The 17225-nt window shown below is 57.6% G+C and overlaps 1 protein-coding gene across 1 annotated transcript in view; it reads left to right on the forward strand.

The window, feature by feature from the left end:
• The first annotated feature begins 5905 nt into the window (after positions 1 to 5905).
• Positions 5906 to 17225, forward strand: part of ADAMTS7 (ADAM metallopeptidase with thrombospondin type 1 motif 7) — a 46522-nt gene continuing 35202 nt past the window's right edge. Inside the window, exons 1-2 of the mRNA XM_077858498.1 lie at positions 5906 to 5954; positions 10687 to 10965. Of these exons, the coding sequence (XP_077714624.1) occupies positions 5906 to 5954; positions 10687 to 10965 (328 nt within the window). The remainder of the gene's footprint in view (positions 5955 to 10686; positions 10966 to 17225) is intronic.

Raw genomic sequence — 17225 nt, forward strand, 5'->3', positions numbered from 1 at the left:
TGCAGCCACTTTTCAGGCAACAGCTGGCGCTCTCCAAGCCAGAGCACATGCCAACCAATGATGCTGATCCATCAGAGAAGCACCAGGATCTGGAGGATAGGGCGCAGGCAGGCCTCCCGGATAAGAGCTCAGAAACCTCCAGCCATGGAGGGCTGCCTTCCGTTTCTCCACTGTAGGATCCCACAGATGCCAGGGCCCCTTACAAACACAAAGGGGACACGTTCTGCTGTAGGTCCGTCAGAGGGCGAGGAGCGGAGGGCACTGTGGGCAGAGGCTGTGGCAGGACACCCAGGTGCCAGACCTGGTGTGGTCCCTGTGTTCAGTGGTCCTCGCCTCTACTCATGGACAAGAAACCCAGGCTGGGCAGGAGGGGGCTCTCAGCCTGGGCCACTCTGACCTGTAAGTCTTCTCCACCGCCCCCTCTGAGACCCCAGAACACGGGCCCTGATGCCAGAGGTCGTGGGCCCCCGCAAATGACAGCTCAGCCTGTAGCTCCCAGTACTGATACAGAGGGAGCACCTTGCTGAGAGGGGTGCTTCTGGGGGTGCAGGTCGAGCTGCAGGTACAGCTGCTGGGGCCACAGAGCTCTCTTCCACCCTGGCAGATTCAGAGGGCTGCTGGCAGAGCAGGGGGCAGGGGCAGCTGCTGGAGTGGGCCAGGTAGATGGAGCCTTGGAAGGGGGGTGTGTCCCACCGTCTCCAGGGACCTTCTCCCTGCCCACTCGGCACCCCCCCTTCCCTCTCTGGGGTCTGTGCCCCACCCTGCCCTCTCCAGGGTCCACGCCTCCCCCCCCCCCCGCCTCCACCCACGTCACTGTCCCGGGGGCAGCAGCTGAGCCCCACCCAGGGCTCCAGTCCGTGCTCCTATTGGCAGCTGCTCAGAGAGTCCTCGCACTCCCAGGCCCCGGGTGGGGCGCTGACCCGTGGGTGCCCCACGTCCCTCCTCCTCCAGCACCCGGCCCTTGAGCCCTCTTCTCCAGAGAAAGGTGCTCCCCCATGCACCAGCTCGGGACACCCCTCCCCAGAACCCCATCTTGGTCTGTTCCTGAGCCCTGGACCTGGTTCCCAAGACCAGAGGGGCCCCTACACCTGGGCTGGACCCTGAGAGGCGACTAAGCCAGGAGTGGGGGTGGGGAGGGGAGGAGAAGGAGCAGCTCACCCAAAGGCAGTGCACTGCTGAGCAGACTCGGAATAGGGGTCCCAAACCAGGGAAAGCCTGGAAGGCTTCTCAGAGGAGGTGGCTTTGCGCTGCTCACGATACTCCCTTGGCTTAACGCATCCAGTGGCTTCCTCGTGCAGTTGGAGTGACATCCAGACTTCCTGCAAGGCCTTGTGACAGAGACCCTCAACCCGGGCTTTAGAAAACAAATCAATGAACAAATCCCAGACCCCAGAGCTGTGGGCTAGAATCTAAGCCTTGGTATTTTCACAGGTGCCCCAAGCAATCCCAGAGCCCACCAGCACAGACAGTCTCCCTGTGCAATCCCTGAACACCTGCCACCATTCTGGACCTGACTCAGTTTACTCCAGGCACACTGGCCTAACCTACCCGAGCACACCAATGTCACCAGTCCTCAGAGTTACCTGTGGCTGGCTCCTCTCAGCACACAGGCCTCATCAAGTGCCACCCCTCAGGGAAGCCTTCCCTCTGCCACCTGCTTCTCCAGGTCCCAGATAGTTGGTGCAGCCCTTGTATTCAGTAGGCACTCCAGGAGCGCTAGGGTTGCAGCGGTGCAGGGGGAGCATAGCCTTTGTTGGGGGATGAAGACCAGTAGGCAAGCCGAGCCGGTGCAAGGGACTGGGCGGCGGATAACACAGGGAAGTAGACAGAGGGTCAGTAGCCTGGCAGGAAGCTCCAGGTGCGATGGACTGAAGGATGGGAGGGCCCCCAGGGGAGGAGGAGACCGTGGGCCCCGTGAAGTCACTTACCAGCTGCGTGTCCTGGGGCTGACCGGTGAACCCTGCCCATCTGTAAAGGACCCTAGTGATAACTCCTTGTCAGGGTCATAGGAGGAGTAGCCCAGTGAATGGGGGAGGGCCTTAGCTCTGCTGCTATGGGGCCTTGCTCCTTCTTTCCCTCCTCCTCCTCCTCCTTTCCTTCTCCTCTTTCTCCCCTACCCTCTCTCCCCCACTCCTCTTACTCCTCTCCCCCTCCCCCTTCTCTTCCTCCTCCCTCCTTTCCCCTCCTCCCCCTCCCGGTTCCCCTCCTCCTTCCCCTCCTCCTTCTTCTCATTGTTCCCAGGCTCCTCTCTGTGGGTGGATATCCCCTGCTGGCCCTGGCTCTTTCCTTCTTTCCTGCCTTCCTCAGGAACACTGGCTGGGCATGCCACCAGGAGCTGGGAGGTGGTCCCCAGAGACCAGGTCTTGCTAGAGTCTCCTGTCCTCCATCAGTCACCACAGCCAGCCCTGCTCCCAGGCCTCTGCCTCCCTTACCCAGGGGAAGGAGAATCAGCAACAAGTGGGAGTCTCTACCCAGTGATCAGAAAAGGGGAAATTGACCCAATTACCCAGCTCTAGTCTGGGCCAGACCCTGGATGAACTAGAAATCTCATAGAAAGTTTGCAAAATTAGGTCATACTTTCCCAGGGTTTCCCTCCAGGGGACCCTGAGGGCCAGGGGTTTCTTCCTCTGGGAGGTGTCACTGTGTGTCAGGTGGCCTGGGCTCTAGTGTCTGTTCCTCGGCACCTAACATGCTGTATGACTGGGGGTGAGTGCCTTCCCCTCCCTCACCCGTCTGTACTCCCCCCGCCCCCCATACAGTGCTCTGTAAGGCCCCATACTCTATGAGCTCCCTGTGCACCTGTTGTCTTCGTTGGTTCATGGATGGTGTGTGGGTGATCCGGCTGGGATCCTCTTAGCCCCTCTACATTCGGAGGAGTCAGATGCCAGCATGCCCCACCCCCAAGCCCTCCATGACTTCCTTCCCATTTAGAATAAGCTCCTCACTCCTCCCCTGGCCACAAGGCTCTGCCTGATCAGGTGCCGGCTCCCCTCTCTGCCCCCTGACTCTGCCCACCTTGTGCTAGGATCCACCTACATCTGCCTCAGCTTCCCCAGAGCACCAAACCTTTCCTTGCCTTGGAGGCCTTGGCACTTGCCACACTGTCTGCTTGGAGTGCTTCCCCCAGTTTGCTCCAAGACTGCCTCTTTCTTACGCCACAGGTCTCAGATCAGAAGTTGTCTCCTCCAAGAAGTCCTCCCTGACCACTGTATTTATATCTCCCACCCCACCCCACCTCAAGTCTCCCTCTCATCACCTTTTTAAGTAAAATGTAATATCCACACACATGCCCACATATCACAAGTGTACAGATGATGGATTTTCACAGACCAAGCACACCCACGTAAGCAGCACCCACATCCAGAAGCAGAGTATGACACACGGGGTGGTTGTGCCACGGGACGTTGCCCATTCTGGACCCCGCATTCAGGGAACAATGTGATGGAGATGGGACCAGGAGCTCTCAGGGTATAGGGGAGCACAGACAGTGCTGGGGGCAAGGTCAAGGGACAGATGGGGAGGGTCGAGCTCTAAGCTGGGCCTGCAGGACCTGCAGGACCTGCATTCACCAGGGTGAGTGTCTCAGAGAGGGTGGAGGGAGCCAGGGGAGGGGACATTGTGCCTCCTGCATCCAGGCCCAGGGCTAGCACTGTCACAGGATTGGTTCTTCCCACCCTATGGCCCCTGTGAGGCCCTGGGGGAATGGGGTGGGGCCCCACATACACCGGAGGAACCTGAGGTCTGCCTGTGCTGCTCAGATGGCTCCTCAAGGACAAGCACACAGGATCCACCCAAGAGGAGGCTGTCATGGGTAGGAGAGGGTCTTGGGTGAGGGACAAATTAGTTTTCTTTTCTAAAAAACAATTTCTTGACCATTGTTACTACAGTGAAAAAAATAGCACTTCCATGGATCATTTTTCACAAGTTATGTGGTCAGTATTTTTCCCTTTGGGATAACTCCCCGCGAAGAGATTACAGGTGGTGAGTCACGAGCCGTTCTGGGTTCCTGCCTGCCGCACAGCCCCTGCCAAGCCCCCTCGCACTCCCAGAGAGCCTTGCTGGATGATCTCAGAGCCCACGTGCCAGCGGCCCAGGGGACCTCTGGGACCTACAGAGGACAGGTCTGGCTCAGGGCCCCCTTGGAACTGCATCCTATCCTTCCACAGAGTGTGTCTGTGTGCGTGTGTGTCCGGGGAGGTCGGGACAGGGTCAGCGGCCCAGGTTCTTGTGGCACCACTTGGCCTCTTTAACCATGAACAGGTGTTACTTGGATACATCTGCAAATGAAACAGCAAAAACCAGATATTTCTGCAAATTTGACAGGTGATGAGGGCTTCATGGATGCTTGGACTGACATTCCCTTTGTGGCCGGTGAGGATGAACATCACCATTTGTGTTCTCTGAATGCCGTGCGCACTGCCAGTGAGGTGCCACGGTGGGAGGTGGGCCTGGGGCACACACAGATCACAGGGTTAACCAGAAAATTCCTGCAGAGCATCCAGCATGTCCACGGTCTCCGCCACATCCACGAGCTGCACCACATCCACAGGCCAATGTCAGCGCAGGAATGAGACGACCAGATTGTCCCCCAAGTGGCTGTAACGCGGGGTGGTGGACTGGGGACTGCAGGCCCACTCAGGGCACACAGGGACTTGCTGTCGGCAGGCCCGGTGGCCAGGGCACGCTGACGGCCAGAGCTCCGGCGTCAGCCTGGCCTGGAGCCTCCTGGGCTCCACTATGGTTCTAGGCAGTTCTCCATGATCTTTCCAAAAACATTTGCCCACTTTTCGTAGAAGCAACAGCCCCACCCCCACCCCCCCACCCCCCGCCTTGCATTCAGATTTGGGTTTATCTCCTTAATTATGTCATACCGTGGTAACAGGATGGAGAGTCCAAGAACTGAACTCCAGGTCACAAACCATCTTCCTCGGAACCTCAAAGGCAGCGCTCTGCTGGCTTCCAGCTCTCAGAGTGATGGCGAGGACTCCCGATTCCCGTCTCTGTGACCGTGGCCCCCGCTCTGGAAGCTCCAGGGGTGACTTACCCGAGTACCCGAGTGCCCGCGGGCTGGCACACACAGATGCAGCGAGGCGGTGTGCCTGTGTGGATCCGCTTGCTCCTTCTCCATTGTGCTGGATGCCAGCAAGCTCCTCCAATCTGGAAAATTAGGTGCTTCTGTCCGAGAGACGTCCTTGTGCCGTCGGCCTGATGGTCGTCTCTCTGACCTCTCTGATCTTTCCAGATCTCCCGTTTTTTGGATGTTGGGTTTATGGAGGTTTATAATATGGAGAAGTTTTGCCTTTTATGTAGGCGCATCTATTAACTTTTTTTTTTCTGTACAGATTTTGCTGTTGATTTCATCTTTAAAGTATTCATCCCAACCCCCAGATTATATAACCAGCCCCATTTGTAATGTTGGTGAAACCAATTTCACAATCAGGCTCGTGCTGTTTCCATTCAGCTTGGCTCCACCGCAGGCAGCACATGTGAGTGTTCGTCAGGTGAATAAAGGAGAGAAACGTTTTATTGATTAAAAAAAGAAGAAAAACGACCCATGTAATCTATTTTATCCAGGATTTTATTACCAGCAAAATTCTGTTTTGTTTTCTTTTTAAAGATTTTATCATTAAGTCATCTCTACACCCAGCGTGGGGCTCGAACTCATGATCCCGAGATCAAGAGCCCCATGCTCCCCCAACTCAGCTGGCCGGGTGCCCCAAGGTTCTGGTTTTTAAGTGTTGAAATGGTATTTTCTTTACAAAAGTTAATAAAATGCATGGGAAAAAAAGTTAAAGGATAAATGAACAGAAAGAACTACCAAGCCCTCAGTAAATTAACAGAGAAGCATAAGGAGTTTTCAAATGATTCCCAGACACGGGGATATGGAGCACCCATTGCTGAAGCGATGGCGGGAAGAGAAGGGAAGCAAGGAGGTGACGAGTGGCTGCAGACGAGTGGGGTGGCAAGAGGCCGAGCAGGGCCAGGTTCCTGCCAGGTTCAGGCCGGGTGCGCAGCTCACCTGCAGAGCAGCTCAGACTCGCAGGTGACAGTCTCCTCTCGTGGTCCTTGTGGGCGCCCGCCCAGGAGAGCAGGCCCGGCCCTCTGGGGGCTTCGGGGCTCGGGGTAAAGGCAAGAGCAGACGGCAGGGAGCAGGGAGAGGGCCATCGCCAGGGTCCCTCTGGAGTCAGCACGGCTGTTGAAGGAAGGTATTGCGAATCCTTCTTGAAGAGGAGATGGCCTATTTCCCACACGCATTTAGCAGCCTGACAGAAACATCTCCAGAAGGAGAGCAGCACCACTGAGGAGCCTTGATGATGGATCCGGGAGGAAGAGGGCGCGGTGGCCAGGGACCCAGGTGCTGCGGGCAGGCCCGGCTCTGACACCTTCGCTTCAGGACCTTCAGCAGATGACGCAGGTTGTGTGCACTGCAGGTTTCCACTTGATCGATCACTGAGGATAGCGGTGACCTCTACTTCATTTGGGAACAGGATGACGTGAGATATTGCAGGTAAGGTGTAGGGCCAGCATGCTGGACTCGGTGCATCCAATGTCACATGTGCCTCTGTCTTGTTTTTAAAGATTTTATTTATTTGACAGAGAGAGAGAGAGAGAGAGAGAGAATGTGCAGGGGAGAGAGGGAGAGGCAGGGGGAGAAGCGGACTCCCCGCTGAGCAGGGAGCTGGATGGCCATGGGGCTCGATCTCAGGACTCTGGGATCATGACCTGAGCTGAAGGCTCAACCACTGAACCCACTGAGCCACCTAGGCACCCACACTTGGCCTCCCTGGGGGACCTGGGGCAGCCCGCCCTGCCAAGGCCTGGCCTAGGTGGGAAGGTGTCGGGCTTCAGAGATGCAGATAAATTGAGGACACTGGAGTCTCGGGGCTTCCAGGATGATGGCCAACGGGGCCTGGGGTGGTGCCTCCACATTCCCTTCTGAGGCAACGGTCTCGTGCATCTCCCGGGCTGGCCCTTCAGAGGGGGCTTGTGGGGCATCCCTGCCCCCTACACTGGAATTTAAAATTAATTTTGCAACTCTTGCAACTTACTGGGGTGGAAGAGACCCACCAAAACAGTGCCTTTAATTTGGCAACAGCTGCCCATCTGTCAGTTACAGGTGCACGTGCCCTGGACACCTAGCCTGGAGCTGGACCTGACCCCACAATGTGCTCACCCTGATGCACAGAGGATGGCCACAGTGAGACTCCTACTTAGAATGCATCAGTGGGTGAAACAAAGATTCCCTCCTCGAGCTATTCACGTTCCGATGTGTGTGCCACCTGCTAGGAAGCCATGAAAGGCTGTGACAGATCCACAAGCAGAAAGGTGGGACCATCACTATGCTACATTGTTTTATTTTTTTATTTTTATTTTTTAAAGATTTTATTTATTTATTCATGATAGACATAGGAGAGAGAGAGGCAGAGACACAGGCAGAGGGAGGAGCAGGCTCCACACAGGGAGCCCGATGCGGGACTGAATCCCGGGACTCCAGGATCGCGCCCTGGGCCAAAGGCAGGTGCCAAACCACTGAGCCACCCAGGGATCCCATGCTACATTGTTTTAAGTGAAAAATCCAGATATAGCTAGAGTGTATGTGTGACCCTGTGTGTGAAACACAACTTCATGTATGCATACACATTCCCTGGGATGATTTGTGAGAAACTGAGGCAGAAATGGCCCCAGGATGGAGCACGAGGCACCAGGGACCCGCTTTGGGAGAAGAGTTAGTTTTCTCTGCGGGTCAAGTCTCAATATTTGTCCTGTGCCCGCCTGACCAAAAAACGCAAAGTACAACAAAACTCCAGAACATAAGGCCTTTTGCTTTGCCACATGCCTTCAAACGATTTAATCCACAAGACGGGAGATTTTCAAGCTAGGCACTAGTGGCATTCAGGGCTGGATAATCCTTATTGGTGGAGGCTGGCCCCCTGTAGGAGGTTGCCCGTGGCATCTCACCCTTGGCTGTGACAACCAAAAATGTCTCCAGACACTGCCAAATTCCCCGGAGGTGACATCACCCCCGGCTGAGAACGCCCATGCTAGAAAACACATGAAACAAGGAGTGCGGATCACCGTCTCCATGAATAGGTTAAGACAGTTGAGGCTCAGAGTTTTTATTGAATTTTTAAAAATTCTGTGCCTCATTTTATCAGTTACCTATTCATTTATAACCTTAAAAATAGACAGTGCTTTCCTGTGTGTACTACCGTTTCAGCAACTTGTCAATACATCCAGTTTCTGGTTTACTTTTGCCGTTTCTGGTAACGTTTTAGCTAAGTTAAGGCTAACTGGCGATGTTGGGCCACGTAGCGCAGTGATCATTGAAAACGGAAAATAATCTCTATTAGGACTTGGGAGGGAGACTCTCTAATGGGACATTCTGAACGATTGCACTGAACATGCTGAAATATCTTCTCCCTTGCTTTGTTCAAAATGTTTTCTTTGACCCCAGGGCCTTGTTTTCCTGATTGGGTCATCCCCGTGTCCCGTCCTCTGTGTGCTGGGCAGTCCGGCCTGGTTTCGGAGGAGGTGCACAGGGAAGGCACTCCTGAGGGGTGCACTCAGGGTAGAGGCCGGGGCCTGGGGCTGGAGTAGAGGCAGATGGCCACTGTCGTCGGCCTGGAGGCGTGAAAACACACACTCCAGGGCTGTCTTTCAGAGACGCCTCAGATCGGGATTTGGCCTTGGTGGTGGCCACAGGAACAAGGGCGGCAGGTTGTGGCACTGGCCAGGGAGAGCTGGTACCCCCTCGCCGGATCCTCTGGGAGGCCCGAGGAGGGGGCAGGGTGGGCAGAGTGCCCGTGAGAGTTGGTATTACCTACAGTCTGTAAGGATAGATGTTGGAGGTACCATGTCTGTGCCCATCTATCCCCTCACTGCACACGGCTGGCCCTCATCACTCTGGTTGAAGGCTTCCCCGCAAACTCCCCCCCAACCCCCTGCAGCCCTCTCAGTAGAGGGGCTGTCCGCCTGCCCGCTGTCTGCAGCCCCCTGCCACAGGGCTCTTGAGAAGGGACACCATGTCCATGTTGTTCCCTGCAGAGGCCCCTGTGAATCCCCCACATCTGCAGGGTGAGGAGGGGACGGGCCAGGCTGTTGAGGGTGAAGTGCAGGGGTGAGGTAGGGGCATTTCTAGAATGCTCAGGGCAGGTCAAGACCAGGACCGGGCTGGGTCCAGGGGCTCTTGCACCACAACGGAGGATGGAAGAGGGAGAGAAGTCTAGCTAGGCCCTGGAGACGTGGGGCTGAGAGGGGGGCAGAGGGGCAGCTGGGAGCCCTAGGGCCCCCTAGTCCATGGAGGAGTGTCATTGTGTCTTTCACAGGAGGGAGACTAGGATGCCTTTAGACTGAGGGTTGCCAACTATGGGGACCAAGGAAAGAGGGAGCTCCCAGAGCAAGGTCCTTGGGGGAAGCAGGAGGCCAAGGGGCACAGGGCCCTGGTGGATGTATCTGCCTGTGATTCTGGGGGGTCCCTGCTCCGTTGTGTCCAGAGGGAGGGGAAGTTACAGGAGCTGGGTGCATGGGGTGAGATGTGTGGAGGGTGAGGAGTGGGATTGTCCCGGGCACTGGGGGCGGGTGGGAGCCAGGGGCCAGCAGCAAAGGAAGTGGGTGAAGCCAGGAGGGGCTGGTAGGTGGGGAGAGAAGGGGTGACACAGGACCAGAGGAAGAAAACAGAATGTGATGAGGGCATGGGGAGGGCAGGAAAGACCAAGGTCTGATCTGAAGGCCGCCAGATCCTCAGGTGTCAGAGGGGGAGGTCCCAGATGACAAGCCCAGGCTGTGGCTGTGGGAGCTGCTGGCCGAGCTGGAAGGGAAGGTCCCTGGACACGAGGACGTCAGGGAGCCGAGTTGACACATGCTCCCTGCGACCCTGGAGGAGCCAGGAGTCAGCTTCCAGGAACCAGGGGAAAGTGCATGGAGATGGACAGACAGGAGGAGGCGTGGGCCTGGGGGAGGGGGGCTGGCCACCAGGAGCAGGGAAGTCCAGGGCAGGCCAGGCTGAGCCAGGGCAGCAGTGTCCCGGGGGTGGGCTCCTGCCGGCACTGGCCGAGGGGCTGTGACCCTGGGGACAGATGGCCGGCCTCTGTGCTGACCCACCGGCGGGGCAGGACGGAGCCTGGGGACGAGCCCACCAGCCGGGCCCACCAGCCGGGCCTCCCCGCTGACAGCATCGGAGTGGGGTCTGTGTGGGGGTCCCCGGGGAGACCTCCGTGCCCTGCTCCTGGGGGCCGGCCGGCTCCGGGAAGGAGGGTCCCGAAATGCCGGCATCTCCGGGGGGGGGGGGGGGGGGGGGGCGGCTTGTGGGGGGCGGGGAGACACTTGCAGGGTCACGGCCCAGAGGTCCGGCTCGGCTCCGCCGCCAGAGGGCGCCCGCGGCCCGGCGGGAGGTCGGGAAGGTCGGGGCCGTCGGGGGGCGCCGCGCGCGTCGGTCCCCGCGCCAGCCCCCAAGCTGTCGCCGGGGGGCGGGGCCCGGAGGGGGCGGGGCCGGGGGCGGGGCGGGGCGGCCCGGGCCGGGGAGGGGCTGGCGGCAGCGCGGCCCCCTCCCTCCCTCCCTCCCTCCCTCCCTCTCTCCTCCGCTCTCCTCTCCTCTTTCTCTCTCTTTCTTTCTCGCCGTCGGGCCCTCGGTCCCGGGAGCCTCCTGCGCCGCCGAGGGGGCGGGCCCTGCAGCCTTTGTTGCCGCAGACCGGGTCCCGCCGCGGGAGCTGCGCGCGGGCCGGGCATGTCCTGAGCCGGACCGGGACCGGGACCGGGACCGGGACCGGGCAGCCGGCGGACGGGACGGACCAGAGCGCGCGCGCCCGGCGCCCCCCTACCCGGCACCGCCCGCCCCGGCCATGCCCCGCCGCCCGGGCGCCCGCAGCCCCCGCAGCCCCCGCAGCCCCCGCAGCCCCGCGCCCCGGCTGCGCCCCCTGCTCCTGCTGCTCTGCGCCCTGGCGCCCGGCGACCCCGGACCCGCACCAGGTGGGTGGCCGCCCCTCCCCGCCCGCCCCGCGCGCCCCCCTCTCGCCCCCCGCACGTCCCGGGGGCTTGGGAGCGGTGGGGTCGGGGCCCCCTGCCCGTGCCTGGAGGAAGCCCCTCGGCCTTCGGGCGCACGGCGCGGGGTCCCCCTGGGTCTGGTCCGCGCGCGGAGGGCTCGGTGCGGAGCCTCGTCGGCTCCTGGTCCGCAGGGCAGCCCGTGGGGGCCGAGGGTGCAGGGGGCGCGGGGACCCGGGGCGCAGGGGCGGGGGCGCAGGGGCGCAGGGGCCGGGGGTGCAGCGGGCGGGGGCCCGGGGGCGCGGGGGGCCGGGGGCGCGGGGACCCGACTCGCGGGCCCCCCGCACTTCCTGCCTCCCCTCCCCTCTCCTTCCCTCTCCTCCCCGCCCGGAGGGTGCAGACGCCGGAGCTCCCCGGAGGGAGCGGAGGGGAGCTTCTCTCCCGGCCCTGGGCTCGGCTCTCCCTGCCCCGCCCGGCCGGCCTCCGACGAGCCCTTGGCCCACGTCCAGGTCCTGCTAGGCTGCGGAGCTGCAGGCGCGTCCGAGGCAGCTGGCCTGGGACTTGGGGGGCCGAGGACCCGGGGGATCCCTGGGCTGATGGGCCGGTCGGATGGCCGCGAGAGCCATGCGGGCGACGGGCTCCGGGAGGCTTTGTAGGGGAGGAGAGACCAGAGCCGGGAGGGACGGGATGGATGAACCCCTCCGGGTGGGCTGGAGGCGGTGGGGGCGCCCCCTGGCAGGGCGCGGGCGCATTGGGCCTGCGTGCTGGGGATGGGGGCCTTTGCCCCCCAGGACAGGGACTGATGGGGAAAGCCTCCCTGGGCCGGAGTGTGGGGGCATTTAAACCAGATTTTAGAGGTTTGGGGGAGCCACTGACGGACGTAGCTAGTGGAAGTGGAGTTTTCGGGAGGTTCCCTCAAGCAGCAGTGTATTCCTGTGCAGAGGGAGCAAATATTTAATGAATTCTTATTTCTCATCATCTCTGCAACGGTCCTGAAAGGCAGGGAATACAAAGTTCTTTCATGATGGAGGGGACAGGCTCAGAGTGGCCTGCCCGGTCGGGTCCTTAGCTACTGGGTGAATCCTGTTTTCCCACTGCTGGGAGTGGGGGGCCCCTGAAGGCTGCCCAGGTGATGGGGATGAGGCAGCAAAGCATTTGCCCCAAGGAACTGCCCCTGAGCCTGCACTTGGCTCTAGGCCCCCCGGGCAGCTGTCAGAGGAGTGAGGGGGCCCCGGTCCACTTCCCAGCCTTCTGTTGTAGTTACCAGGATAATGGTATGTACCTCGCAGGGTTCTTGGGAAAGATACAGGTGCTGAATGTCAGTAGCTTAGCACAGGGTAGAGTGACTGCCACTGGGAGGTCATTTTCAGTAATCTGCCACAGAGACCCAGGAAGACTAGGGAGGCCTTGGTGAGTCCTGTGGTTTGGACAACCTCCATTTGGCAGATGAGGCAGGGCAGGTACCCTCTTCCATGTAACCTGCCCCCTTCCCGCTGGAAGGTCTTCTCGAGCCCCCATAGGTAGACAAGACGGGGCTACCCCATCCTGACCCCAGACTGCACAGCTGTTATCATTTTCTCTGGAGCTGCCTTGGGAGTCCTAGACCGGGGTCTCTACCCACTGAACTACCTTCCTTGAGACCAAAAGGGCATATTATGAGCTCCCTTTTAGGAAAGTGTATCCTGACTTTTCCTCCTGTGACACATCAAGAGACGTTTTGGGGTTGATGGGACTGGGGTGGTGTACCCTCCCACTAAACACTGAATTGCACATGTGAGCCCTGTGTGCATGCTGGGCACATGAATGCCAATTCTAGGAGGATGGCATGTCTCGCACACTCATGCACTCTCACACCCCGGTTATTTTTCCTCTTTGTCATGAGCTTCGGGTCAGGTCATTTGAAGGGCTGGACTGTTACTCTGGTTTTTGATAGAGAGGTGAGGGTAAAGACCTGACGGCATTTCTCTGGTAGAAGCTGCAAAGTGACGGTTTTGTCACCCAGTGGTGATATTGAAAGTATTTAACACCCAGCGTGGCAGGGGCTCAGTCCATTCAGAACAGAGCACCTGACTTGGCACAACCGCTGGGCCGCCAAGCAGCATGGTCCTGCTGAACAGCGCCCGCACCATCCAGCCTCTCAGCCCTGTGGTGCCCACACACCTCTACGGCTTGCCAGCCCTGGGGCGGGGGATGAGAGTCTCAGCTACCAAGTCTCTACCAGGGGTCAGCTGTAGAGACAGGGAAAGGGTTGTTTGCTTTGTAACTCACTCAGCCCCCATCATAAAATATTTTAATGGCAAAACAATATGTTACAAAAAGATTAGTGCAGAGCAAAACAAGAAAATAAAATTATTGCAGCGAAGTGATAACTTTCTCCAAGTCTTTAGTTTCCTTTTTTTGATTAAAAAGCATCTTCTTAAGCCTTTGGGCAAAGAGATAAAACAGGCTTTTAGGAAACTGTGGAATCTACTTTAGAACCTCTCTGGCTACTTTTCTGTTGTAACTTAGCTCTCCCGTGCTGTGTGCTGTGTTCCTGTGCTCAGCACCTACGTGGGAGCTTGTTTAGCTCACACACCCGGAGGGGCAGGTGCGGTGATTCTTGCGCCTGAGTTAGAGATGGAGCACAGACTCCAAGGGGTTGAGTAACCTGCCTGCGGGCTAACAGCTTCGGGCGGCAGAGATGAGACGCAAGCCGGGCGGCCTGGCTCCAGAACACACGGATCCTCGTGCCTTTTACCTGCATTTCCGTCACATTTCTGAGCTTAATAGGCAGCTTCTTTATAACTCATTCTGAACTTCGGTCTTGTGATTTGCACAAGGTCTAGAGCAGGATTTTCAGCAAGACCCTCTATCCCCGGGGGCCGTGGATCCCTCCCCAGGGACACCTGTTTAGAGTGGGCCATTTCTCCCCAGTAGTTCTGATTCCCCCATCGCATTCGTACCCCCGATTCCCACCCTATGTGCTAAAGACACTGCTGTTGCCACGCAGCCCCTGTTGCTCAGGACACTGGGCGCCACAGGCAGGTGGGCACCTGCATGCCCTTACCTTCAGCTGGGATGGCCCAGGCCCAGGAACCACGGGTGGTACTTAAGACAGAGCCTTGGGATGCAGCTGTTGACTTATCCCATAGGCTTCTTGTCCTATGCTCCCTCCCCCCGGGGCTTCTGTCCCCTGACCAGGGTTCCCCCTGTGGGTGGGGACACAGAGGCTCACAGAGGCTCAGCGACCATCCAGCAACTGCCCCCAAACTTTTCTGTGTTCCAAGCCCACATTCCTGACAATGCCTTATTTCATCACTCCATGGTCTTGTTTTACAAGACGTGGGCGTTGCCTGAGCCTACAGCATCTAGTCCTCCTGGGGCCCATCACCCGGCAGGGTCCATCACCTGGTGTCTGCCACGGGACCCTCCGGAGTCAGAGGACTGCACACAGCACCCTCCCTGATGAGGCTTTTCTTAACCTCAGCCTATCTGTGTGACATCCCCTCCCCAGCTGGACCACTCAGTCCTGGGCCAGGCATCAGGGTCAGGAGTGCCCGACACCAGTTCCCTGTTTTGAAGGGAAGGATGGTGTCTCATACATTTTCCTGGACTTCGGAGCAACTACCGCTCCCTCACAATCAGTAGCCCAGTGTGACACATCAGGTGCCGTCCCCCAGGGCAGCAACATGGGTGAACAAGCCTGGCAGGTGGCCCATCTCCTGTTTCTCCATTTCTGTTAGAAATTCAGTTCTTTAGTCACTGAAAGACAGCATAACTAGGAGGCAGTCAGTGGCAGTTGGGAATAGAAGAGGGAGCCGTGGGGACTGGGCGGGGGGTGGGAGGGGGTGGGGGGCAGCCAGGGTGGAGTACAGGCCCTCTCCCAGGGGCTCCTTGCTCTACCGCAGCCACTTCTGCTGGGTGGAGATTGAGGTCTGACATGTATGAATGATAAGGCTTTTCGGAGAAAGCTGAAAATTGAAATTTTTGGATAAGATCATGTAATTTTTATTTGTATTTATTTATTTATTTTTAAGATTTTATTTATTCATGAGACAGAGAGAGAGAGAGAGAGGCAGAGACACAGGCAGAGGGAGAAGCAGGCTCCATGCAAGGAGCCCGATGTGGGACTCTATCCCCGGTCCCCAGGATCACACCCTGGGCTGCAGGCGGTGCTAAACCGCTGTGCCACTGGGGTTGCCCAGATCATGTAATTTTTAAACCGGAGGCAACTGATTAAATATTTTTCAATATTTGTGCAAGTTGAAACGAACAAACAAGATCAATAAACTGACAAAAACCAAATCTGCAGGCAGTGATTGTGGAGCTGTAATCCCAAATACCCTCATTAGGACGTCAGAGCAAGGAGCCTCCTTGAACCAGCCTGCCCACTGGCTTCCAAAGGTCAGCCTCGGAAACAGTCCAGTCTGAGTCCCTGTGAGGCTTAGGAAAATATGGAAAATGCAGATTCTGGGGCCCCAGAGCCCTAGGTCTATGGAATCCATCTGTGGGCTGTGTTCTCAGCCTCTGTAGCCTTTCAGAGCTCTCCTCCAGGTACTGCTGATGCTCGGCCAAGTTCACTCTCTGAGGAGGATTTCCGGACTTCCCTGATGATCACAGTCCCCTGAGGCCCTTGGCAAAAAACACAGCTTCCCAGTCCCATTTCCTGGAGATGCTGAATCAGTGGGTCTGCAATGGCTCTGGGAATTTGATTTTAACAAATTCTTCCCCAAGAAGCCTGGAAAATCCTTGTACTTGTGTCCTCCGGAGACTGGGAGAGGGAACCTTTGCCCAGAACCACACAGAGTGACCCTGCCCGTCTGCCCCTCACTGAGTATCCTCCTGGACGGCACCCTGTGGGCTGCCCACCAGGCGGCTGGGGCATTCGGGCATGTCCTTGGCAGGAGCACACCACTGGTGTGTGCAGGGCACGCTGCACGTGGTTTGGCAGGAGATGGCCAGTTGGTTTCTGCAGCCTGGCCAGGATGGAGCTTGGGGCTGGACTGGGCTGGGCTGCCCTTTCAGCCACAGAGAAAGCCTGGGGGGCATTTGCAGGGTGCCCAGACATTTCTATGGCCCCAGGGGTCACTGTCCCGAGCAGCCAGGATTTGGGAGAGCTGGGCCTGTATCTGGTTCATCAGGGCAGGACCTTGGGCAGAAAGACCTCAGATGGGCCAGTTTCCTAAGTGCTCCCCAGAGCCTGGGGACTGCAGAGGGAAAGGAGACAAGAGCATCAGCACCAGGATCCCTGGGACAACCCTCCCCCACCCCCACAGTAGTGCTGTTCTGATGTGTATGTGTCCATACAAGATTTCTTTTGAAGAGTAGATCTGGTGGCTAAAGAAGTTTGAAACACTTAATCTGGTGCAACTCCTTTATGTGAGCGATGAGGAAACAGGCCTAGCAAGGAACGGGCTGCTGAGAATGCAGAACGATGTTCCCGGGGGACTTGGAGCCCAATCTGCTACTCTCGCTTTGTGGCTCGAGGCCGGCTGTGTTCCTCTCTGAGCCTGCAGCCTGCAGATTTTCCCACGGGTGTCCTCCCCTGGACTCCACAGCCCCAGGGACGTGGGCAAAATTTAGAGGATCCATAAACTCTGATGGGAAGATATTACGTCTTTAAGTTCTTTTACTTCTAAGTTAGCATTTCCTTCAATTTTGCATGTTAGCACCAAACTACAATAGCATTAGGAGCATCTGTGACTTTGTTACCGAGCTAGAAAACCAAACCATTTTTTAATAAAGATTTTTATTCATTCATTCATTCATTCATTCATTCATTCATGAGAGATGCAGAGAGACAGGCAGAGGGAGAGGCAGGCTCCTTGCGGGCAGCCCGATGTGGGACTCGATCCTGGAGTCCCAGGATCACGCCCTGAGCTGAAGGCTGACGCTCAACCACTGAGCCACCCAGGGGTCCCCCAAACTATTTTTCTATCTCAAATCAAATCACTGCTCATCACTACTGCAAAATTACTGTAATGGTTAAATTTGCCCTTAGGTCTTTTTAAACACGTTCATAAAGGAGCGCTTAAGTGTATATCCCACTTCCAAAACAATTTTGATGACTGTGTTTCGGTATAATCCATTTCCTTGGCACTCGTTTGCATTTTATCTTATGCATTCGAGAATGTCATTCTGAGAAGGGCTCCTCAACGAAAGAGGTTAGTTAAGAGTCTTGCTCTGAGAAGACTCTGAGAGGGATTCTAACAGCCTCCAGGGCCTGAGCACAGGGCTGCAGGTTTTGTCCAGGCCTAGAACCTTCTCTT

Source organism: Canis aureus, chromosome 2, assembly GCF_053574225.1.
Source record: "Canis aureus isolate CA01 chromosome 2, VMU_Caureus_v.1.0, whole genome shotgun sequence".
Lineage (NCBI taxonomy): Eukaryota > Metazoa > Chordata > Mammalia > Carnivora > Canidae > Canis > Canis aureus.